The following is a 27,073-nucleotide window of genomic DNA, read 5'->3' on the forward strand; positions in this document are numbered from 1 at the left end:
TGAAAGCGAGCAGTCTTCCGAAACCTCTTGACTTTATTAAATCATGAACCAGAGTAACCTATTGGTCTGATGCAGGTTCCAGAGGCTGAGCAGTCATCAGATGGGCTGAGGAGAGCAACGGTGCCATCGCACACTCATTAGACCCCGGGGGCTGCTCTTTGGACCTTCTTGTTAAAGTCTTCACGCCTGGCTTGTTTATTTGGGTGGTGAAAAGATTTGCATTCTGCAGATCAAAAGATTTCCATATTTCTCTCAAAATGCAGTTTAGACTCGGATACTCGGGGTGAAACGTCTTCTATTCATCTTTCCTGCTCTCTAACGAGCTACGTCATGCGTGGAGCAGAAAGTCAACTTTGCAATTCATAATTGTGGCTGCCCACTGAAGACAGTCGGAAGAGTTTTGTCTTTTGTGAGCATCTACTACTCAACCATGAAAATGTATTTAAACACACTACCTTAAAGGAATAGTCCGGCCTAAAGTGAAATCCTGTCATCATAGACCCTAGTCAGGAATGAATTTAACACAGATGAACACAAGGCTCTGAGGTATAGATTGTACTCTCTAAAGATCCTAGACGATGTAATTTCCAAAATGCTTTTTTTTTTTTGGAACGATGTTTTGATAATGCACTGCACTTCTTTCCCTCATTGCCTCGTTTTGAAACATTTGAAAATTGCCACTGAATATTTACTCACCTACATCATTCCAAATCTGTATGACTTTAAGTTGAACACAAATAGCATTGGACTCCATTGACTGCAAATATACAGATGGAAATACAAGACTACATGAGAATTTGACAACCTGCTCTCGTAAAAATATGTACCTCTGTGAATTTTTTTTCAACGCCATTTTTACAAGCCTTACTGCACGTTTCACCACAGTTTCAAAGAGAAATGTCCACTGACTTGCTCTAAAACACAGGTTCAATATGTGAACCCTCGCACATTTTTATTACGCTGATATGTATTGCAGTGATTCAGAATTGAATCCTCTAGTATTCATTTCTTTTGGAAACTGCAATGATATGTACTTGTTGGAACGTATTTTGCGCCTTGCTAACAAGTGCACAAAGGTACATTTTATTCCATCAGATCAGGTAGTAATTTTTGTTAGAAATGCAGGAAATGACACATTGCTCATTGAACATTGTTTGTATCTCTTTTAGGTAAACGAAAGTGCATTACAATAATTAAGCAGTCTGTTTTTTATTTTTTTAGGGAGCACAGCGTCTGCGGTTCTATCACATCATTTGTTGGTCTCATCCATTAATCATTCACAAAATCGAATACATTTTTTATGATGACAAAAACAAACAAACCAATTGTTTCCTAATATCTGATTGTCATTGTTCTCTCAGAGCCATTTGTCATCATTTGTGCTGTATCAGCCTTGTGAAAGTAAATTTGAGGACTAAACAAAGCAGAACGTCGATGATTCATGCCATCGGGCCATTCTCTGCGAGTTCCACTCCTCATTGGCTTCATTGTCGTATCTGCTTACAAGGCAAAGATAAAGTCAGAATGGGGTTTCTATTCCCCTTAGGGGACAAGAAGCTCTAGGTTTATAGTTGTTTCTTGTCTTCACGTCTTGCAATTACCATTTAAAAGTTGCAATTACTTTGCAGGCAGACTAAAATCCCAGCAATAAAGAGCTGGAGTGTTGCAGCGTCCCAGGAGGTGTAATTGAATCATTTTTCACATTAAGTAATTGTTCTAACATGCCACAGAGTACATTTTGGAGCCGGTGTGTCCAGTTTCAGGTGCACGCGGCGCAGCCGGGCGGAGGAGGCGCCGAACAGGTTGGATGAGTACAGGTGAGCCAGGAAGCAGCTTATGCTAATTTGTCAACATGAGAGGAAATCCTTCGAACTCGTGAGAGGGATTCTCCTGTCGGTTGCCTCAGTGGGGGAGAGAGTGTACCTGCGATGGTGGACACGCAGGGATTCCATTCAAACCCGGCCCTGCAAGGTAAATGTTTATATTACCACCCCTCTTTTTCTCTGTAATGAGCGTGGAGGTTGGTTTTCTGGCTGCCCTGAATGGGCGCTTCTGCAGGTGCCTGTCAGTTAGCTTCATGCTGAGAACCAGCGGCTTTGGTGAAGAATTCTCTCGGGTTTTCTTGTGTTGTTCATTAGGTGACAAATCAAAAGAGCAGTTGTATATCAGTTTCTCTTATGCTGCAGAAGCATTGTAGGCGGATGGTGTTGGCGTGTTTGCACATAGTTGAACTTAAAACGTAATGTGGTTCAGCTTATCATCTTGGGTTTATTGTGAAAAGCAAATATCTTTTTATTTGCTTAATGTCACCATAAGTGTTCTGTCAACACGAGCCTCATGTTGGTGTTTGTTTGTGTACTCGTGGCTGGTGAGTACATTTATGAGAGCAACATGTGGATACCAGGGCTTAAAGCAAATAAAAAGTTACCGCCTGCTTTTGTGGGATTTGAAAACCTTTTTTAGAAGGGGAAGATAAACTATGACTAATAAAGTTACAGTATTTGTTGTTATTTTTTTTTATAGTATTATATCTCTCTGTCTGTGCTGGGAATACAATCATCATTTAATTCAAAACATTGTAGAGCTTGCCATATTTCTTGGCCTGTTTGTAGGTATGTGTGTGCCTTTGTGTATAAGTGCAATATCAAAGCGTTTATACGTGTGTACTTAAATTTATTACACCTGTGTGTATTCTCGTGTGCGTCCCAGTATGTGTGTGCTCACTACGCGAAAGAGAGATATCTATTAGCATTTCTATCTAGTCATATCTCAGTGACAATTACTTTGCTGGCAGTATAATAACAATACATGATGTACACTACTTTTAGTAAGTTGTTTTAATATATTTTTTCGCCAAGAACGCATTTATTCAAAAGTGACAGTAAAAGTGTCTATATTGCTACAAATCCTGTGTTTGTAATCTTTGTTTAAGTAGATTTTTTTTACAAACATATTAAGCAGCACAATTGATTTTGAAAGGAAAGGAGTTACTTTATTGTTACTCATTTTAAAGAACAATTAAGAAAGTACATTTTTTTATTATAGTGAATGACATGAAGGCTGAAAATTCAAGTTTGCCATCACAGTAATAAATAAAATTGAAACAAAGATATTTTAGATTGTAATATTATTTCATTAATATTTTTTGCATTTTTCATTAAATAAATTTGGTGATTATAATTATGTATAAAAAATAAATAAATATAAAAATACTTACCCTAGACTTTTTTTTTTCTCTTACAATATGTGACAGATTTTCAGTGACCACAGATTTTTCAGTTTTTGTTTTTGGCAGCATAATAATGTGGTTATCATATAAACCAACAGGAGGTAACTCCTGACTCTAAACAACTAAACTCTGAACCCTTCCCATGATACAGTAGGCCATTCTTTGTTACTTCACTCTCCAATGCTTGCATTCAAACCAGGTAGCTCATTAATTCAGGCCTCTTAATCTCAGATGGACAATAGTGGAAATGTGTGTGTGTCTTTTGCCTTTGCTGTTTAAAAGTCAGGTCACCTTGTCCACGCTTGTTATTTTGATGAAACACACTCCTCTTCCTGTCCAGCCCTAGAGGTCGGAGGTCATAAGGTGTACGCCTGATCAGTTTTAGCAAGCGTATTCATTCCCCGTGTGACTGTGTATGCCAAAGAAGACACACAAGGATGACTCCCTTGATCTGAATCATCTGCGTATCTATATTTAGTAGCCTTTTTTTGAGTCGTGTGGATGATCAGGAACAGACATGCAGCCGGTGTTGTTGAATCAATGACCCATCCTTGCCCTTGCATTCTACCTGCTGACACACTGCTCAAAAGACCACATCATCCTTCCTCTACCACACACATCACCCCCTTTTGTTCACCCCTTCCTTTTGAAACGTGATCTTTTGAATTTCAAAGGCAGAGAGGAAACCAGTGCTCCATCCTTGTATCTAAACCCTGGTGGGACATCTTTTGTTATCTGTCCTTAGAACGGGTGTTCATTGGCCATTGATAAACACACCTCAGAACACCTTTGGTTTACAAAGGCGTGCAGAAATATACCTCACTTCCTGTGAACCTGTTTTAGCTGGGTCAGAACATGAAACAAATAGATGGATGTCCACGTGGGCTGGATGGAACATGGTGACCCTCTTCGTTCCTCAGAAAAGAAACTGAAAAAGAGGAAAATAAGATAAACTGACAAAGACTTTCCTCTCAAGTAAAGTGCATTTACTTCATACTAAGTGTACTTTAAATCTATTAATGTATTTACTGAGTTTTTGCTTGAGATTGAAATAAATATTATAACTGTTAAACTAAATCTGGAGTGCTACTGGAGTACTATTTTTCCACTTAAGCACAATCAAATATACTTCAATATATCTTTCGTTGGACTTCTGCACTACTCTCTCACAGTTAAAGTGCATTAAGTACAAAATGAGTTGTTCCAATTACCAGACTTTTAATTATACCAGTTATATACTGAAAGCACAATTGCAAGGTATTTTTATTATATATACATATATGTATTGGTAGTAAACTTAGCATTAAATAAATGTATGCATATTTATATTTCATTAGAGCTGTTTTATGCATGAAGAACATTATCCATTTTTTTTTAAATCCAATTTTAATTACATTGAATTAAAATGGTAATTAAATGTAGGATATGCAGATCCATAATACAAATAAATGTCTTTAAATTCTAATAAAATCTAATAAACCGCTCTCTTTTAAACAGGCGTTAGGTATGTAATGTAAGTTAATGTTAGTTTAAAAATAGAATTAGCATTATTTATGTGAATTATATGCAATTATAACATATAGTGTATCAACATAGTCATTTCTGCATTCACATAATTTATATTTTAAATTGTTACATTTGGCTTTCAGGGTTTACTCTGAAGGTTTATATTTTCTCTTATACTGTATTTAATTTAGTTTTATAGCGTTTTATTTTTAACTACAAGACACCTCGCACCTAGCTGATATTTATGTTTAGTGCTGCTCCTTTTGGAAATTACTCGGACATCATTTATACATGCAACTTAGCTGGAATTTTCCATTTGTCACTTCATTTCTACCGTTCGCTTATTTCTTTCACTGTTCGTGGCGTTACTTTGTCATCAGTTGTGCGTTTAGCCCGGTATTTGTCCTGTCTCGTTCCGCTCAGTGCGTCCGTCTCTGTTAGAGATCATTTTTAGAGTTGGGCATTATCACCACAATAGGCCCTCAAAACAACCTGACTCAATTCACACCGTGTCAGCTCACATTTTCTCGCTCCGCTCTCCTGCCGGGGATCAAACAGGGAGAAACATTCCCTTCAGACCGCTTGTAGTTGGGACAGGCCTGGCAGGACAAATGAGATGGTGTCTACTATTTCAATAGAGCTGCTGTAAACGGTTGTTTGTTACGTTACAGTTAAGCTCTTTGCATGAATCTTCCCGCGTGACACTTCACAACTGTCATCTTGAGCGCCTGATTTATTCATGATATTCCTTCAACCTTCGGAAGGAAAAATAAAGTACCTCCCCTCAACTTTTTTTTTTTTTTTTTTTTTGCAGATGAAAAACCCTCCATGGGTTCGTAACGGATTTGTCATTTCTGTAATGGATTTTGAAACCAAAAGAAGTTACCACGAGTCGTGGAGACGAAAAGCAAACAATCTTTCTGCTGTGCGAGTTTGAGGAACGTCTTCCCCCATCCATAAAAGAAATGTTAAACTGCTTTTAGCTGCGTTCTTCCTATTTTTCTAGCAACTCCGTGCACAATACATCAATTTTAATAGATATGAAAAGTGAAGAGTGCTTCAATTGGAATAATCCGCTCAGACCTAATCCCGCGTTTTCGCAGAACCTACCTGCACTGTTTTAATGCCTGAGGCACCACGGAGGTCATTTTCCTCTTATAGATGTCAGCGAGGAGCACAAAGATGTTTTAATGAATAGTTATTTAAATGCCCGAGCTCATATTTTCAAAGGAAGGCAAAGAATGAATTGACCCTGCTCAATTTGTCAGCTAAATAAATGTAACCAAGAGCATTATAAAAAAAATTCTCAATGTTTTGACTGTACAGAAGGTGTTGCTCTCTCTCTCTCTCTCTCTCTGTGGCTGTTGAACGGAGTCATTTTCCCTTTGGCAGATTCGATTCGTTCATCATTACGACTTTATTTGATTTGCTTTCTCGCTCTGTGCGACCCGGTTCATCCTCACGCATCAAACTGGGTGAAGCAATGTGACACAAGCCTTTTATTTCTGCGTTTCTGGTTCACCTCAGTGGTAGTTATATTTACACCATCGTAGTAAATTAAAGCACTAAAAGTACAACTGATTGGACTCAAATTAATAAATTATACTTTATTTTATGAATGAAACATGAATAGGTCACCCATAAATAAATAAAACTTTATTTGCCCTTTTTGCATCCTTGAAATATTTGATTCGTAAGCAGCTACCTTTGCTTGTAGACTCTCTTTTGAGCCAATCAAGTGAGCCATAAATGCCATGTGACGAAAAATGATGTTATGACAATTGTGATTGGCTGGTGGCACCACAAAAACACACACAGTCCAAATTTTTCATTTAAATGGCCATCAATGAGGAAATATGCTTTTTGGCAGCTTGCTAGTGTAGCTACTGCATCTACCAGCAGGATCTAATAGTTCACAAACACCCGTTTAATGCATGCCCACAAAAAATAGAAACACAACTTGGCGTTACACAAATTCATAGCACGCATATATTTGTGGATGTGGTTCTGCCTGGATTGTAAAATGCTGGAGATGGCGGTGAAGTCTTGGCTTTCCACTAGGAGATTTATGATTGTGTCAGGAGAGACTGCATCACTGGCTATGACATGCTTGATTGCTAATAGTGCTGGGGGTGTTGGGGTTGTCAGAAAGCAGGTTTGCCATTTTGGCTTAGGAACAGACCCTGAAAGAGATTCAGCTCCTAATAAAACAGAAGGAGCCCACATTAAGTATGTCGTAATGAGGAGATTTTATGACTGATTCTTGCACGGGTAGTACAAGCGCAACATGTATCTTTGTTATGATGCTTTTTTCTTAGCAAATCTCAGCATACAGAGACTTCCATATTGAAGCAGCCAATGGCCGTCCATCAGACTCTAAGATGATGCTGTTAGAAAATCTTTCAAAACCTACTAAAATCAGAGCTGGAAAAGAAAAAGTAAAAGTGAGCTGGGTTTTTTTGTAGATATTTTTATGGTACTTTTTTGTTAAATTGGGGTCCTTTCGAAGGCTGATCACAACAGTTGGCAAGCCTGGAATACTTTACACGAGTTTTGCTCCAATTTTGCAATGATTTTGTGATCGGAGCAAGTGTATGATCTCCGTTTCTATAGTGTATGCCCAGTTTTCCTTTGTCAGTAAATGTGTGATGCTCTAAAAATCTGTTCAGATTTTAAGTCGCGTAGTGCCTTCCAGCCTTACGTCTTAGAATGAGAACAAAGTTGTGAGATCAAATACAAATGATCCTGTCAGAGTCATGTTACCTAATTAATATTCATGACATAATATTCATTGTAAACAAGTTTCACATCCAGGCTAGTTTTACCTTTTGCTCAGATATATTTGCGTTGCTTTTTTTAGTATTAATTAATAATAAATCCAGACATTGTGTCTAAAGGCCTAAACTGTAGAAACTAATGTTTTAACAATTTAACATAAAAAATTCTATTACAGTAAAATGTACAAAACAATGTTAAAATTGTCATAAGTGCTATAATTGGCCACCTCACATTATAAAGTCAATCTAAATTCATCAGTTACAACTAAAACAGACCGTTTTGGTCTGTTTTAGTTTCCTTGTCTATTAGTTTCTATGGTTTTTGATTTAATTACCTTCACATATTTCTGTTCTTCTTAACTGAATTCATGTGTTTACAAGCCACGTTCTTCTGTCTGCTATTATTTGATTTGGATGTGTTGGTACATGTTGGTTTTACTCCTTGATTAAGATTTGTTTCTCCACACGTGACAGTTCCTTCTTTTCAATGGGTGGCATACTTTAGCATCAAACTTTGTCCTTAGACTCTGTCAAAAACCTAAAAAAAAGCCTTTTATGTTTAACAACAAATGATAGTTAGAAGACGAAATGAATTATGAGGTATAGTGAACCATTTTATATATTTATTTGTTCATTGAAAAAAGTCCCTGTATTAGTTCAGGAAATACTAGTCACACACTCAGCCTATTGCTCTGGTTTCAAGTGACCTTTTCTCTAGCCGCTCTATATTGCGAGACGAAAGCATCAACCATTTTTTTTTGTTATTTATCCCCCTTTCTGTAGTGGATGTCTTCTTGTTTAGTGAACTCCGCAGCCTTCTTCTCAGAAATGCTCCTTTAGCCTATAATTATAATCCCAGACAGCCTTTTCGGAATTAATTATAATATAATTTTTTTTTCCCCTGAGCTATTGGATCCCCTTATATTTGAGATCACATCTTCAAAACATGTACAATTCAAATAAACAGCTTTCTTTGTAATTACAGTAATTCATGAATATTTGTCTTTCAGTTGTATGCTTGCAAATAGTGAAACAACAGTTCAATAAATACGCACTCTGAGATCAATGCTGAGGCATTAGCAGAGAAATACACAGCTGAATGTGCCACTGCTTTATATTTAGGCTGCTGTATTACGGCACTGAGCGGGTTGGTCGGAATGTTAATATATAGGAGCTAGCTGCTTTTCAGTTCAGAAGTTTGAATTTAAATTGAATTATTCACACTCTGTAGGATGTTATACTGGAATTTGGATTAGAATGACAGAAAAAAGAAATGTGCTGAATTCTAATTAAATGAAACTCAAATCAACAGAACAAATTCATCAGTCCAGCACTTTTAAATATATATATTAGCCTATTACATTTTTAAAATTTGTATCATGTATGTGTATATCATATTTATAAGTATACAATTACATAACTACACAATATTATAATTAGATATTATACATGATATTATATATATCTTCTTCTTCTTCTTCTTCTTCTTCCGCTTTATCCGGGCCGGGTCATCCAAGCAGGGATATACTCCCTCTCCCCAGACACTTCCTCCAGCTCTCTCCGGGGGAACACCAGGCGCTCCCAGGCCAGCCGAGAGACATAGTCCTCCAGCGTGTCCCAGGTCTTCCCGGGGCCTCCCCGGTGACATGCCCGAACACCTCCCTTGGGATATATTGGAGGCATCCGGAACAGATGCCCGAGCCACCTCAATGTGGAGGAGCAGCGGGTCTACTCCGAGCTATACTGAACTCCTCACCCTATATGGATTAGAAAATGTATCCGAGATCTCATCCTTTCGGTCCAAAGCTCATGACCATAGGTAGAGTAGGAACGAAGATCGATATATGAGAATAAGCTCCTTCTTCACCATTATATCCGCTCTGTCGATCTCTTGTTCCATATATATACTTAAATACCTGGGGCAGGAGCTTAGGGGCAAGCCACCCATGGCCTCAGACTTATATGATCATCCCAGCCGCTTGTCACACTCAGCTAGCGCACACTGAAGGTCTTGGCCAGATGTAACATATATGTCACCAAACCAGATATATATCCTGTCCATAAAAATATTATAGTCCAACATATGGGAACAATCTGACTTAATATAATGCGAACCAAGCTCCTGCTCTGATTATACAGGGATATTATATATTCAGAGCACCCCCACATATGTATATATATCCAGCATAGAGCTGGTCCATATATATGAATAGGTTATATCGGACGGATATATATAGTGTGATCCCCTATAGTTGGAGCACACCCTCCGGTCCCCCTTCTTAAAAAGAGGAACCACCACCCCGGTCTGCCAGTCCAGAGGCACTGTCCTCGCGGGCCACATATATATATACAACATATACTCCGGCGGATCTCGTCCTGGTGCCTTATATATATAGTGACCTATATATATCAATAATTATGTATGGGATTGAGGATAAGTATTCCTTCCACAATATCCCCATCGAAAAAGGTTCCCCACCACTGTATGAATAATAACCTCTTTGAGGCCGTCCGATAGTATATGGCCTCCCGAATTGATGATTTTGCTCTGCACAACCACCGGGCAGCGGTCCGCTTGGCTCCACGGTACCTGTCAAAATAAGCTTGAGCGGCATCCCTTAATCCACCATCGGGTTCGGGTTGCCGCCACGACATGCACCGGAGACTTTACGGCCACAGCCCGGACGGCTGCGCTCAGAACATAGTCCACTCGGAATATGCCGAGGCGGAGTTGAAGATCTTATTCCCAACAACCCTCACAGTGCGCTTAGGTCTGCCAAGTCTTCAGAAAAGAGATCCAACTCACCACCAGGTGGTGATCAGTTGACAGCTCCGCTTTGCTCTCTTCACCCGAGTGTTCAAGTCTGACATTGATCAGTGAGTGATTACCGTGACTAGCACCCTGCCATCAATATGAATAGTCCAAATGATTTGATTTAAGCTGTTGTGGAAGACTCCTTTATATAACTATGCATAAACCAGAGTAGTGAAGAGTTCGAGGAGATGGGTTCCAGAGCCCAAGCAGTGCGTGGAGGTGAGCCAGGACTATCTCTAGCCGGTATCTCTCGACCTTTGCAACAACTCAGGCTCCTTCCCCCAGAGATGAACGTTCCATGTCCCTAGAACTAGGTTCTGAGTCCAGGGGTTGGGTTGTCGAGGTCCCCGCAATCGACTGCCACCCAAACCACAAGGCACCGGCCCCCTTACGGTCCCTCCTGCAGGTAACGTCGCTGATCTAAAAGCTCATGTAAATATAAAATATATATGTATATATATATATATATATATATATATATATATATATATATATATATATATATATATATATATATATATATATATATATATATGTGTGTGTGTGTGTGTGTGTGTGTGTGTGTATATATATTTATGATGAATTCATAAATTCAATAATTTAATTTAATACGAAATGATTTTCACCAACTCTAATACATCCACATATTTGATTGATGTTTTGACCAAAATAAGAATTCCATAAAGCTCAGAACAAACATGACTGACCTATATTAACACTGGTAGAAAAGAATTCCTCTGGGGCTCTGGGCTTTACCTTTGCTTTTATCAGATCTTTGTTCACAGTCTGACATTATCAGGAGTGATTATCCCCTGCCATCCAATATGAATAGTCCAAATGATTTGATTTAAGCTGTTGTGGAAGACTTTTATATAATATGCATAAATAATGTTAGATTTTATTTGTACCTGTAAGCCGCTTTTATAAGGAAGGAACTTCTATGAGCGCACATGTGATCTAAAAAAAAAAAAAGTAAATAAAATATAAATTATATATATATATATATATATATATATATATATATATATATATATATATATATATATATATATATAAAAAGCACTTTGTGATCTTCAAAAATGTAGTGTGGCTAATATTTCATAGGAGTGAGGAAGGCTCTGGCCTTGGCACAAATAAATGAAGGTGACCATTATAGCCAAAGTCTTTTCTCATATCAGCCTGTTTAATAGAAATATGGGTCATCTCACTCAATTTTCCAGTCTCTCTGTTCTCACTCCCCTTTCTGAAATGCGTTTTCACATTCTAGTCTTGAAGGACATTGGGAAAAATATGTCATGTCTAACTCAACAGGCATTTTAACTAAAATTGTTGGTGAGTGCAAAGACCTGGCTTCATTCGTAAACAGCGTTTAAGGCATTATACCTTATGATTGCCAGTGCTTTGGAAAAACAAGAAGATTCTCATTGTGTATGTGATCCAAAGTTAGTTTCAAAAGTGGCTGCTTCACAGGGATGCAAACAACTCTTCTTGACATGCTTAATTAATTTATATTAACATTTTGAATTAATTTCTTCTTTTATCTTAACTTTTAACTACTTGTTTTTTTTTCTCACACCCTGCTGTTCATATTTACTTAATGTCTGTTGTACGAAATATCAAAAAATATATATTTATTTGCCATGAATATTATTGCTTAAGAACAGATGAGGCCTTTGACTACTAATTTATTTCCTATTAATTTTGAAAAGTTGAAAGATCCGACCAAATGTTCTCTTCCTCCACAGACTCTTTTCTTGCTCAATAATTGATCACTTAACTTGACATAGATGTCATGTAGACATTGAACACAACCAGCCCATGCTAAATTGTTCAGCTCCTTCGTGCATGTTTTATTTAAAGTAACTTATTGAACTCAACGGTTTACTGTCGTGTGATGATTTGTGAGCTGTCAGCTGTTATTGTCTTCGTGCGCCTTGCATGCTTCACTAAAAGCCAGTTTGATAGTACTGGTACAGAGAATAGACATCAACCCATAATTAAAGATGACATAGATTTTAAGCACTATTTTCACATTCCTGCTGTGGAATTTGTAGATGGTCCCTAAAACTTCAGCCAGTTTATCAATGATCCCTATAGTCTTAGAGCTTGATAGCTTCATTCACAAAAATGCATTTCATAGCTACTTACTAAATAATAATAATAATTATTATTATTATTATTATTACTCTGTACCAAAGAAATTATAAAATGAGATGCACTAGATGCACAATTATTACTGTTGAAACAATATCATAGCCTTGAAGTGCTTTGTGGTCATTTTCACTATAGTCGATAAATGAAAAGAAAAATGGTGGCGATTATTATTAGTAGTAATGGCAAATACAAGAATGATACGACAATAAATATTGCATTGAAAAAACAACAACAAAAACAAATATAAAATACAAAATGAGCCAAAAATAAAACAATATATTGTTGTAGCCACTTACACAACAATATAATATTTGCTTACTGTGTTATAAGCACTAATTGCTTTTTACATTTGTCAGAAAGTTTGATTTGGGGTGAGATTGTGGATATGTGGACGTATAATGTGGATGTAATTATTTTATGAATAGTTGCACATGCTTTATTTTTATCGTTTTTACCAATTCCACGGTCATCATTATGTCAAATATCTTACTTCTCAATTGCATTTTCTGCATTAATCAAAAATATTTGTGTATGTAGTAAACAAATAATTTCATGCAGTCATTCAGTGCTCGTCTTATCTGCCTGTCAATCTAAACGTTTACATACCATCATGCAATAATGACAAAATGATATAAATATATATATATATATATATATATATATATATATATATATATATATATATATATATATATATATATATATATATATATATAAATTTTTTTTTATATAAATTTTTTTTTTTTTTTTTTTTTGCTGCAAACTGTAATTAGATGATATCTTGGGATTTATAATTAATGTTTTTAGGTTTTAAAACAAAACTTTGAATGCTGATATAAAACAGGAAAAAATCTAAAACTAAAATCACCAGTAGGTGGCGGCAAATCACTGCATGAGTGAGTCATTGTGTCATTTATTCAACTGATTTGTTCAAATGGCTGAATGATTCAGTGATGAAACACCATGGTGTGTTTCTCAGAGGTGGAAAACAGTTCTGCTCTGTCTAAAAGTCCTTTATTTACATTTGCAATTGTAATCATATTTGTAGAAAAAAAAACTGTACTCTTGTGTGATATTAATTCAACCTGGTCTCATAAAAATATGTACGTCTGTGCACTTTTTGTGCAAAGCTGTTTTTACGTGCCTTACTGCACATTTCCCCACAGTTTCAAAGGGAAATGTCCCTGATTGGCGCTAAAACACATTTTTATTATGTTGATATAGTATTGCAATGGTTCAGAATTGAAATATCCGTGAACTGTTGCCAAAATGTTAATGCTCTATCTATAATGCCTCTAGAGTTATTTTATTTTAGAAACTGCAGTGAAATGTGCTTGTTGGTACATATTTCATGTCGCTAAAAAGTTTATGCCATGAGACCAGGTGGTATTAATTATATCAGATTATAAATATAAATATATAAATATAAAAGACACAAAAGTCATACAGGGGCATATTTGCCAAATACAAAAAGAGAAATATTGCACTAAAAAACAACAATAAAATCAAATGTAAAAATGAGCCAAAACTAAAGTAATATATTGTTGTAGCCAAAGTATAAACTATCTGGGTTTGTTTTTGCTTGGTTTTTAAGATGTGCTCTATAATATCAAATGGCATTAGAATATTATTGTAGATTATATATATATCGCCCTATTGGCTACTCTAGCAGGCTAAGCCTAAGTGTGTTTAGTCAGTGTGGAAAGAGAAAGTTCAATAGAGCATGCAAAAAATTGAAGTCTTGAGTTTCAATTAATAGCTGTAAAAGCCTGCAGAGTTTCTTGACAGGTTCCTTGACAAGCTAAACCTCAAGTTAAAAGTATTCTGAACGTGTCGGACACTTTATTGAAAGTAGCCTTTTTGACTCGCCGAGAAATGGCTTCGCTTTTATAGACCTGAGAGAGCCATTTGTGGCGTTCGAGTTGAGGGAGGCAAAAGGTTTTGCAAAGGTTGTTTGAAAACTAGCTTGATTTTTGTAGTTCGGCTGGGTGATACTGCTAGAGAAGCTGCATGCTAAAGGTTTAACAGCAGAGTCGACGTAAAAGTGCTGTAAGGAGTGAAAATGCCAGGTCCTTGAGGAATCGCAGGTGACCTCTGACTCGAATCTGTCAGATATCTTTATTCTGTATTTAAGTCTTGAGCAATAGCAGCTTTGAAACGTCAGCCCCATGCAAACTTTCCATCTGCGTGGGGGAACCGGGATGATTGACAGCGTCTGCGTGGGGAAATGTGTCTCCTCTCATATTTTGAGCAGGATCCCTTAAAATGCTGGGAAAGGACAGGGCTTATCTTCTCCTAACACCTGTGCATGGCCTACTTCAGCATTCAATATTCACACCTAAATATGTGACAATGCTATTTGTTGTGCTTTAAGAGCTTGCTAAAGAGGTCAGATACAAACCCCTTTTGGCATTGTGTCGGGCTTTTTATTTTTTTATTTCATTTTATTTGTAACCATTTTCCTCTCCTGAAAGACGACTGCTTATCTAACCAGCTGGCTTTTACGCGCATTATGCATCACCTCCTCTTCTGGCGAGCTGCTTTTTAAATGCTGTGCAGGTTGGGTTGAGGGTCACAGCGCCTGGTGTAATACATCTGAATATGTCCTTAAATTAAGGGCAGCACGTCAAACACAAGGTCTATTTCAAGCTGTCTGGTGCATAATTTTTCATGAAAAACTTAAGGGGAATTTAGATCCCTGCTACTGAGAACATTTAGAGAAACAAAAATGACCTTTTCCTTGTCGGTTGATAAGATCATCGTATTTCGATTGGAGGATGTAAGTTAGTTTAGTTAATTGGTCGTTGGTTAGCATTGGTATAATCTCTTATGTTGGACTTCCTGAAGTTCCAAGTAAAACCTTTAGCATTGTAGCATTTAAATTGTATTTAATCTCTACAGTTTCCCAAAAGCGTCTAGCATGTAACCTAATGGATGTTTCCTCTTGCTTACAAAGTTGCTTAAAATAAAAAAAAAGCTTTCGTGAACATAGACATGAATTTACATGACGATAACTTTACTTAAAGGAACAGTTGACCCAAAAATGAAGATTATCCCTTATTTTACTTACCCCTAAGTCATTCTGGGTGTATTTGACGTTCTTCGTTCAGACGAACACAGTCTTTTAAAAATGTATCCTGACTTTTCCAAGCTTGGTAATTCTGGTGCATAGGGGCTTTTATTTTGAATTTCCATGAATCACATAAGATGTTAAGCTCAGAAAGAAACTGACAAAATAATATAGAATAATACTAAACACTGGTAACAAATTATTTTTGTAACAAAAACCCAATGCTGTGATCTGCTCCAGAAAACAAGTATTAACCCCCAAAAGGCACATAGGTTAGTTTTACGAAGATACTTTATGTCAAATTTATGTTTCAAAATAAATTGAAGTTTCAAAATAGTGGCCACTATCAACCAGCACTACCAAGCCTGGAAGGATAAATTATAAAAAAAAAGCTTGTTTCAGACTTTGTTTGAAAGAAGAAAGTTATTTACACTTAGGAGGCTTGGTAAGTGAGTAAAATATAGGATAATTTTTATTTTTGGTTGAATTTTCCTTGAAAATGCAAGGACGCCTGTCTGTGATCGTAGTACTGCCATCCTATATAACAAGCTGTCAACATGCCACTTTATTAACATGTTCTGTTGTAAATGAATGTGCAATTCAATTAAGCTCTACTGTTAAGGAGTGATTATCAGAAAGCCATGCCTAAAGCAAGATCTGAAACGTGTGGGTTTTTTGGGTTTTTTTTAATCTCTACTCCACATCAGTTTGATGAGATATTTGTGCGGTTATCAACACCAATAGTGAAGTGTAACATGCTCTAGTAACATGCAGTTCAGTTCTCCAATGAATTCTTTACAGTATGTTTCTGCTCAAATATCACAGGTTTACTGAGTGAAGAAACCGAAAGACCCTGTTGGTGAAACACAGTTTATTCAAACAAAACGGACTGAATTTGCTCTCTAAGGCCTTAGCATCTTGGCCATAGCTTCGGTGTGTGTCTTACACCCTGGCTTGGTCCGAAGCCCTGGCAGGAGGTCTGTCTCTGGGGTCATTGTGTTGGGAGAGGCATCTTTTTCTTTCCGAAAACCCTTTTCTCTCTCCACATCATCCCTCTCGCTCTTTCCATCTCTCTCTCTCTCCCTTGTCAGGTCACCACAATCTCTTTTTATGGCTTGAAAGTGACTAGGTCAAGCATGATGTCTAATCTAAATTTAATTCACTCCATCACAGTTGGAGATTATCGCATGGGAGGAGGGGGTTGAATACAGGCTTCTCATCCTTGGCCAATCTCTCGCTCAGCTTTTCTTTCAGTCATTGCCCTTGTAGGCCTCGTATCAAACCCCGGCTCTGCCAAAAATGGCATGTTCAGTCACTTGTGCCGCGTTTGCATGAACTGTTTATCGCTGTTCTGCGATCTCTTGCTCTTTCTGGTGTGTTGCTCTTTGGCAAGCGAAAGGGGTTAAAGCTCTCCACTCAGGCTTGGCAGCTCCTTGTGGAAAGCTGTTACATGGGCCTTTAACTTTTAAAACATGTCATGTTAGAACATGGTTTTATGAGTTTGACTTGGATATCTGTCATTAAATGCTATCTGGGGATAATTCAAGCATTGATGTGTACAAAATGACAGTAAAAAGTAATACGTTTTTCTCCTTTTAATGGCCGCTGGCAGGACGTTCTCTGTACTTACCTGATACTTCTCTCCAGGATAGAGAGGAAGAGCAGTTGTTGAAGCATTTTCAATTGAGAGGATGACAAATTAAGTGGCATTTATTTTAAGCACTAGAGATTTAAGACAAACATATTTGGACACTTGCAGGTTGTCAAAAGTAGTGTAGCATTTATGTTTATTAAAAGGAATAAAGTAAAGTTATTTTCAAGAAAAGGTCTGGCACGGTTTATTTTAATTTTTGTTATGTAATGCAAAAATGACACTTTGGTGTCAAAATGCTTCTGGAATAACAGCAACTGAGCCTCTTTTGCTCAGTAAAAATATATTTTGAAATATTTTTGTCATTTAAAACTACTTTGTATATTAATACATACTAAAATATAATTTATTCCTGTGTTGGCAGTTTATTTGAATCTGAAACCATGTAACATGCAATGTCTTTTCTGTCACCTTTAGACCAATTTAATGTGTTCTTGCTGACTAAAAATGTAATTAAAAGAAATGATAGAAAAACCTTGAACTACCGTTCAAGAGATTTTTGAAAATCCTTTAATTTTAATCACTTACATTGCTGATGCTTCAGAGTGTATTCATAGAATTTAATTCAATATACACCCTAGACAAACAGTTATCCTGTTTTTGATCATTTTTTGGCTGGTAGAAGGCATTGCATCACCTAGCAGGATCTGTTTTGATAACTGGAAATAGGATTATGAGAAAATTAGATTGGTGTAACTCATTGCAGACTCATGCTGCTTATCTACAGGAAATCGTTTCTGCTAATAATACATTTCAAGCTAAGAGAAAAGGCTCAGTGGAAATGGCTTTATTGGCTATATGTAAGAGATTAAATTGTTGGACGTATGCATCAGGACTTCTTAAAGAGGTCATGTGTTGCTGCTAAAATATTGCTAAATAATGTAGTGTTTTTGGTGTAATGCAATGTATTTATATGGTTCATAAAACACATTATTATCCACATACTATACATTATTTTACACCTTTATTATTAATGGAAATGTTAAGCCCTTTACCATATTGTGATGCCGTGATAAGACAAAAACAATCAAACATATTACAAACAAGGCGTTTGTTGCATCCACATAATTACTGATTATTTCAGAAAGACTGTATTTTTACACATAAAAGTAAAACCACATCTGCATTTGTGATTGAAGAAACGACAAGTTTGAATAGTCAGTGGAAAATTCTTTAAAGGTGCGCTGTGTAATATTTAGGAAGATTTATTCACAGAAATGCAATATAATATATGTAACTATGTTTCCACAGGTCTGCAAAGAAGTTACACAACAAATTATGTTTTTATTAACTTAGAATGAGCTATTTATATTGACATCCACCTCGGGTCCCCTTATGTGGGGGTTGGATGTCTTTAAAAGACATCTAAAGCCCCACATATATACACCGCTAGATGTCTTTAAAATTTACACACTGCACCTTTAAATATAAAAACACGCTTACAGACTGTGAAACAGAAATGCTAGACTGTCCTTGCAAAGCTGGCATGTGTACTCTTTCAGGTTTAGGAGACAGCCCTCTGTAAAATGCACTGGACCCACTTGAATATTTGGGTCGATCTGTTCCAGGACAGTGTTGTTAATACAACTTACTTTTTCTAAGTCCAAACAAAGTAGTTTTGCTCTCGCTTTGAAAAACAGCATCTCCACAACATAACCACGACGGCAACAATACTACAGTGAGAATAAAAGTTACACATTCTTTCTTTGCGTTTCGATATGTGGCGGCTTATTGAAATTATTTTTTTTTTACTTTGTGTTAAAGTAATTGTATACTCTTCCAATACTAGCCTGATATCTCTAAAGTCTAGTTTCCCTTATTGTAAAAAGACACGGTATTGACCCTTGCTCAAGGGCTATCACCTCTGGCTTACGCATCACTCAGCCATGTAATTGGTTTAATAACTCCTGTGCAGGTGCAAATTAGCAGCAGTAATCTTAAACAAGGGCAGGGGGAGGAAACGCAGGAAAAGACGCATCCAGGAAATAATTCTGCCCTCTGATTCCTACTGACCAGTGTTATCCAGCCTGTGCAAATCATTTTTTCTCCTTTATATAAAAATTATGACGTTAAATTGTTAGTCACTAAAGCTAACTTTAAAAACATCTGTCCTCAATTTAAATTGTATATAGTTAAATTAAAAATTTATACTGGGACTAAAAATATATATATATAAATATATATATATATTTAAATATTTATATATATATATATATATATATATATATATAAATATATATATATATATACTATTTATATATATATATATATATATAGTCCCAGTATACTATTTTAATATACATATATATATATATATATATATATATATATATATAGTCCCAGTATAAATATTAGTAAGCTAGTTAAAAAGTACAAATGTTATGAATATGTCATATTTCAAATGATTGTTGGGATTAACTGTCACTTCTTCAACAAGCACACATTAATTTGTTCAGAAGTGACAGTAAAAACGTTTTTAATGTTATAAATATACATATTTCATATAAATTCTTTTTGAAGCGTCACGTTACACTAAAGAAACTGAAAATTCATTTACCACCACAAGAATAATTTACATTTGAAAATGTCTTAAAATAGAAAGCAGTTTTAATCAAATAAATGCAGCACTGGTGAACACTCTAAAAAAACCTATAGCTTATTACAAACTTTTAATCCGCTGTACATTTGTTGACCGTTTCACAAATTAAAAAAAAAATTGTTTAGAATTTTAAGTTAATTAATCATATATATTTTCCCCTATTAGTAACTGGAAAAACAAGAATTTAAACAAACACAATCTGTGCAATATGTTTAAAAATTTATTTATTTTTTTTAATCTAAAATCATTTAAAACCATCCTGCAGTCTTTATTCATTAATTACAAGGAAGTTGCAAAAACGATTCATCAATTACTTTTTTTTTCCCCGAGCACTCAAGTCGTAAATCTGTTTCGCTGCCTGTAAATCATTATAATTTCTGTGTAAATTAGTTATTACTTTTACAAACAAAGAACAGAGAGTGTAATTACTTAATTGCTAAGAAGAGGATCTAACCTTCACAGTTTCATCACTCGCATAATTTTGGGCATTATGTACACATCTCACTAATTCAGCTATAGAAGAGCGATTCACGATGAGGTTGGAGCGATCGAACTTCTCTTCCTCTTCGCTTTCATCCTCCTTTCATCAGACTCGCAAACATTAATGCACCGAGGAACCGTGCTGCTAAGTGCCCTGTGGGGAGCGCTGCAAATATGACATTGGTGGCAGTCGTGTTGGTAAGCAGCTTCGCACACTCTCTGCATCAACAATAAGCTGTTGATAGTGATTAGGCTAGCTGGCGCTGGGCTGTAATATGCCCTGGGAAAGCATTAATCTTGTGGGTTCCTGCCCTTTCCCTAAAGAGCTCTGATCAAAGCGTGACGCCGGGGCTCAAGGACAGAGGAGGACTTTGAGGGAGGGTGGGGACAGGAGGCAGGTATCACCAGATGGAAAGTTCAGACCCTGCTTGTTTCACCGAAATGTCAGAACTGTAAAAAAGGTTTTATAAACCATCAATCACGCATGGCCGCCACTCCTGAAATAGTCAAGAGGCAATGGATATTAGACCCATGTGGTGAACTGTGGAGGTAATTACTGAAGCTTAGCTTAGGTGACTTCCTTTTGGGTGTCGAGTCGGGCCAGATGATAGGGATAGCAGCACTCGAAAAACGGTGTTGGCCGAGCGACTTTATATGCGTACGATACATCGCTATCTTTAAATAAATCACTCATAAAAAGTTCTGGTCACGTGCAGTTCTAGTCATAATCATGTTAAAAAGCATTCTTGTAATACAAAGCGCAAATACTGTACGGTAAATAAGCTTTGCTTATAATAAGTGGACGTGGCAACCCTGCAATAGCACTCTCTGTGAACCACCTTTGCAAACATAAACATGATGAAACATGTTTAGTTGAAACCGCAGAACATGTAATGTTTTTTTGGTTGAAATAAAGCATACCAAACGTGTGAGCTTTTTTGGTTACCATGTTTGGCTATCACAGGTTCGAGAGCAAGTTCTGTTTCTCTGTTTCTGTTTAATGCACACATTTTACAGCGTAGATTGCCTTTGTCTACTTCTGTATGAATGCTTTGAATTCAGATTGAATTCATACATTTTATTTAGAGATATATGACCTTGTGTGTGTGTGTGTGTGTATATATATATATATATATATATATATATATATATATACACACACACACACACACACACACACATACATATACATATACATATACACACATATATAGATTCACTTGACAGATTTGGAGAGTGCTATATTGCATAAGAGACTGGACAGTAATGGACTGTTTGTTAAAAAGTAGCTTGTTGCTGGTAAAGCTGCACTGTTTTGAAAATGGCTACTGCTGGAAAATGTGTTCCTCCTAACACTGCTTACAGGAACAGTAGGGTAGAAGAGAGAGGGAGCAGAAGAAAGATTTACCTCACAATGACTTGTGTGTGTCCTCCGTAATTTTGTGCACAAGTGCGTGTGTGTCAGTATTTTTCTTTTATGTTCCTTATCTTGCAGGTGATGCTCATTTGCGCATACGCCAAGCAAGGAAATTGGCTCTTTTCCTGTAGGCACAATATGTTCCAATCTCTTCTGCCACTTCTTCTGCCATATATATACCGCATCAGGGCAATTTACTATTGCATCTGTGAAGGAAATGATAGAGAACACCGTGTACCTTTGTGACTGAGTGAATGGCTTTATTGTTTGTGCAATATTTATTTCAGCACGGTACAAATTTTTATTTGACATGCAAAGTGTCCTGCCCACTTGCTTCAGAGGCAAAATATTTTACCTTGACTTTGCAAAACTGTGGCACTATCATCTTTTATTGGAAGCTTGTGCTTAGGTTGATTAAGAAGGAGATCATAGTGTGCAATTTATGATTCTGAGTTAGATGCAGAGGTTGTGGGTTTGATTTAACATTCAGAGGAGGTGGTGGCTGCTTGTAAAAGATAAAATATTCTCACTCTCCTCAGCTGTTTATTGGGATGGTCCACGGTTTATTGAAATTGTGGAACCCACATTTATGCACGTCCGTCCCCTTTATTTCTCCAATGTATCAGCCTGGTAACAGTATCCTAGTGGCTGCCTAATTTCTAGTATGCAAACTATTGTGTTCGTACATAGAGGGGTTTCAGGAAGTATTTAGACACACACACACACACACAAAATTTGCATTATATAACAAACTATATCATGCAAGTGCCATAAAAAGAACAGAAGTGTCCAAACTTTTTGCTTTTTGCCGACTTTGTATGTGCAGACTTTACATCTAGCAGTGGATACGCAAGCGCGCCGTATTAGGCATTCACATAGGCAGCTCACTCATAGCATTTACATATTAAGTTTAGTCAAGCTCATTAATTACTTCCAGTGACTTTGGTTCTGCCACAAGCATGTTTCATGCACAGCAGGTGCACTGCCCTTGTGCACGTTAGAGGAAGTCAACCCGCATAATGACCTTCATGAATCAGACAGAGGTGGCGTCGTTAAAACTGCAGGCACATGGCTGCAAGAATTACCAGGCAACTCGCTCCGAGATGAGCTGACGGTGCGATTCAAGGGGACCAAATGCTAGGCAACACTTGAGAACTGTTGCTGTGTTTCTTGTTACTGCACCTCCACATTATTACTCCAATAATGAGTCACTTCCTGACCAGTCAGGACACTTTTTTTATAGAGCTGTCATGTCAGTGTGTCGTATCAAACTACATAATAACCAACAGAATGATAACCTACACAACACAATAACCCCCAACTTATTTATTTTCATCACTTCAAGTATGCAGTTCTGAGTATTGACTATGAAGCTTTGAAATAAAGCAGAAAAAAATAGTTGACTAAAACCTTATTGAATTTTTATATATATATATATATATATATATATATATATATATATATATATATATATATATATATATATATATATATATATATATATAATTTTATTTTATTTTTTACAATAGTGTCGGGAAGTATATACATTGCCTGAGGACGTATATGTCAAAACATCATATTGAGATTTTTCTTTTCTTGTCTCGATAGTGTCAGAAACTATATAAATTACCTCAGTATTTATGTCAAGAACATCTTAGAAAAGAATAGTTTGAGATGTCTGTCATTTTTTACACACCCTGAGCCTGTTTCAAGCATGCATACTATAATATTAATTACTGTATATAAAAATGTATACTTTTATTCAGCCAGTATGGATTAAACATTTTAGCAAACATGATGTTAAAGCCAGAATTTTAATTATTTATTTGTATTCACTGTTTCCACAAACCTATTAAGTAGCACAGCTGTTTTTAGCAATGTTAAAGTACTCGAGCAGCATATTTGCATGTTGAAATGATTTCTTAAGAGTCATGTGACACTAAAGACTGGATTAATGAATGCTGGTGATTCAGCTTTGATATTACAGGAATATATTGCGTTTTAAATTATTTTTTAAATTAAATTACTGTTTTTACTGTATTTTTGTTTAAATAAATACAGCCTTGATGAGCGTAAGAGACTTTCAAAAACATTTTTAAATCATATTGCCCCCTAACCTTACAGTTACTGTACATAATTGTAATTGTATTCATACGGTACTATTGTACTGTATACTTTTTGGATCTGAAGGAGATTTTGTAAATGTGGTATAAACCGTGGACAGTATGATCTGTAAACACCATACATAAAGTAAAAGAAAAGCGATGTAAATCATTTCCATTGTGCAAAATTTCTCTTTTTGTGTTTGGAGCAACATGAGAATGAATAAATAATGGCACACAGTTTTCATTTCTGGTTTGTTTTTGGTTAGTCGAAACAAGATTTTTAATTTCTATGTCAAAAGTAATGACGCCAAGGTCATGGACTTGCTTTGGAGACCTTGTGGAAATTGTACTGAGACCTTCATGAACGTGCCGTAATGAGCGTCAGAGCACACTTCCGTAGCTAATGATCCTCCAATTTCAAAGATCATTTGTCACCATTGCAAAGAGAACTACTTTATTTTTAGATACGGTTAATGTACCTCTGGTTCTCATTCTCTCTCACCTCTCACGAGTAGAAACTGTGCCGTATTGTGAAAAGTAAGTGGTCGGAAGGGGGGCATACCCAGAGTAAGACACAGCCTCGTTCTATATCAATATTTAATAGCTCTCCATTTTGTGTCTCAGAGGTATAGACACACTCCTAGATGGATACGTGTCGTAGAGTGGTTGTGAGTGTGTACGAGAAAGACCAAGAGACCATCAGACAAGAAACAAAGAGAAATTGAGAGCAAGAGTGTTATTGTCTGTGGTTTTGCAGATATGTGACCTGCTTGGTTTCAAAGGAAGGATTAGGGTTCGCTTTTAAACAATCACTTACCTGATGAGAATCTTGACCTTGCAGGAGCTTCACAGTACAAATGGCACAAAGCTAAGAATGGCTTTAGTCATCATTCACCCTTCACCTCTGTTTGACTGAATGGGTTGTTTTTTGACCATTTATATCTTCGAAGGGACTGTTTGCTCTTTCTTTACAGTATTTTCAGCCAAATCTCTCTCTCTCTCTCTCTCTCTCTCTCTCTCTCTCTCTCTCTCTCTCTATATATATATATATATATATATATATATATATATATATATATATATATATATATATATATATATATATATATGTATGTATGTATGTATGTATGTATGCATGTGTGTGTCTGTTTTTCACTACTCATCCAAACGCTACTAGGCCAGAAAGTGTATTCAGGAAATGTTCACCTGAGTATTTTAGAAGAATTGTTTGCTGCTGCAGGGCTCTGTGAGTCAGACATTAGGACGACAGATGCTTTAGAACGAATAACACCTTAGCAAACACATCCTGCAGCAGTGGAAGGTAGCCGCAGAGTTATTATCAATAATGGGCAAGACCATGTTTAAGACTTCTGAGACGTTCCCCGGGGATGTAATGTGAGAACAGTGTGCCTGACTTTCTGCTTTCAACTTGATTGTACGTGATGCAATTAGCTTGATCGTTTTAGTGAATCACGCTAATAAACTGTAACATATATCATATTTGACTTGTCACGCTATTAGTCTCAGACTCAGACGCCACGCCCACGGACCACCCACGGTTCGATCACAGGATGACCCCTAAACTAGACACCACTTTCCCCATATGACAAGTTCTAATCTGATTGGCCACCTTACATAACTTCCGTGTTGTGATTGAGTTGTGTTTGTGAGGCATATAGTTAAATACAGTAGGCACAAGTAAAGTAGATATACAGAACAACATTTTTTTTAAGTAATTTGTACTCTTAAATGATCCAAAAATCAAGCAAAGTTGTACACATTTTCTGCAATTTTTTTTTCAGTGTTCATGGATCACTTTTTTATTGGGTCGTTTTTCTTGGAAGACAGACTCTGCCTTGACTTATACGAGTGTTTCACATTTCATAATTTTGACTAATCCACAATTAATTTCTAGCTCTTTAACAAATCAGGGAGATGGAGATGTTTGGTCAGTCTCCTGGTAGGCCATGCTGCAGTCTACATGGGCGACCTGTTTGAGGTTTGATTGTAATACATAGAAGTGTCAATGGCTTCCAGTAAAATGACTCCATTTCTCTCCCTTCACCCCACCTCAACTCCAGTGATTGACGGGGAGGTGAAATTAGAGTGCTGTGGAGAGATTGGTGGGTTGCCCAAGAGCATCTGCATATGTGTGTGTGTGTGAGCGTGTTGAGTTCATGATGGTTACTTTAGCATCTGATCTGAGCACGCGCCACTGCGTCAGTGGCCTGAAAGCAGTTTGTGAAGGCTCACATTGGTTGAGTTACCGGGCCATACACTGTGTGTCTCCACCATGATTTATGGACCCCAATACAGTCAATAACGGCCTGGCCGGAGATGCAAAGCTCCCTAAGATTAGATTGCTCTGCTGTGGCCTGCACATAGGGCTCTGTATTAAGAGGTGTCAGCACATTGCACATGGTTGCGTGCAGTCGACAGCTTCAGTGCATCAGGTGCAAGAGTCAGTCCCCTGTAGTCTGTAGGGGCTATGCATTCTCAGGAACTCATGGGATTTCCAAACACAGGTCAATCTTACATATTAGAAGTGTGCTGATGCAGAAAGCATATTTTTTTGCAACCAATTTGAGAAGAAATTTGGATCAGAAAGATTTATTTCAATTAAATACTGTTCTTTTAAACTTATATGGACTTTTTCATTGATAATAAAAAGAAGTGTTTCTTGTGCACTTAATAATTTCTGCGGGATCGTGTGACACTGAAGAAGAGTAATGTATGCATTTTTTTTTTTTGCTTTGTTATTGGATGAATGGATTGCATATCAAAACATTAAAATATAAAACAGTTGTTTAAAATTGTTTTTAAAAAAAATCACAGTATTACTGTTTTTTGCTGTACTTTTGATCAAATAAATGCAGTCTGTAAGAGATGTCTTTCAAAAAATTAATTGTTGGACATTTCTGTAAAATGATGTAAAATCTAGCATAACAATAGCATTATTTTAATGCCACAACAGTCTGTTTTTTCTACTGTTTTATTTACATGTTTTAGAAAGACGTGTAACCGTACATCTTAAAATATCGTAACATATGAATATATTAAAATATAAAAAAAGTGTTACAGAAGGTGGAAAATATTTATTGTATGTTTGTATTATTTATATACAGTATGTTTAAACCATTAAGTACACTTCAGTCAGACATGATTTATATAATGTAATATAACATAATATAATATAATATAATATAATGATATAATCTTATATCACATGGCTTCACAGGATCACCATCGTATTGTATTACATTTTTTTTT

The 27,073-nt window shown here is 36.4% G+C and overlaps 1 protein-coding gene across 1 annotated transcript in view; it reads left to right on the forward strand.

The window, feature by feature from the left end:
- Positions 1-1,865: 1,865 nt before the first annotated feature.
- Positions 1,866-27,073, forward strand: part of LOC122354637 (inactive N-acetylated-alpha-linked acidic dipeptidase-like protein 2) — a 192,444-nt gene continuing 167,236 nt past the window's right edge. The window contains 1 exon segment of the mRNA XM_043252897.1: positions 1,866-1,971. Within this exon segment, the coding sequence (XP_043108832.1) occupies positions 1,929-1,971 (43 nt within the window). The 5' untranslated portion in view covers positions 1,866-1,928.

This window comes from Puntigrus tetrazona, chromosome 11, assembly GCF_018831695.1.
Source record: "Puntigrus tetrazona isolate hp1 chromosome 11, ASM1883169v1, whole genome shotgun sequence".
Classification (NCBI taxonomy): Eukaryota; Metazoa; Chordata; class Actinopteri; order Cypriniformes; family Cyprinidae; genus Puntigrus; species Puntigrus tetrazona.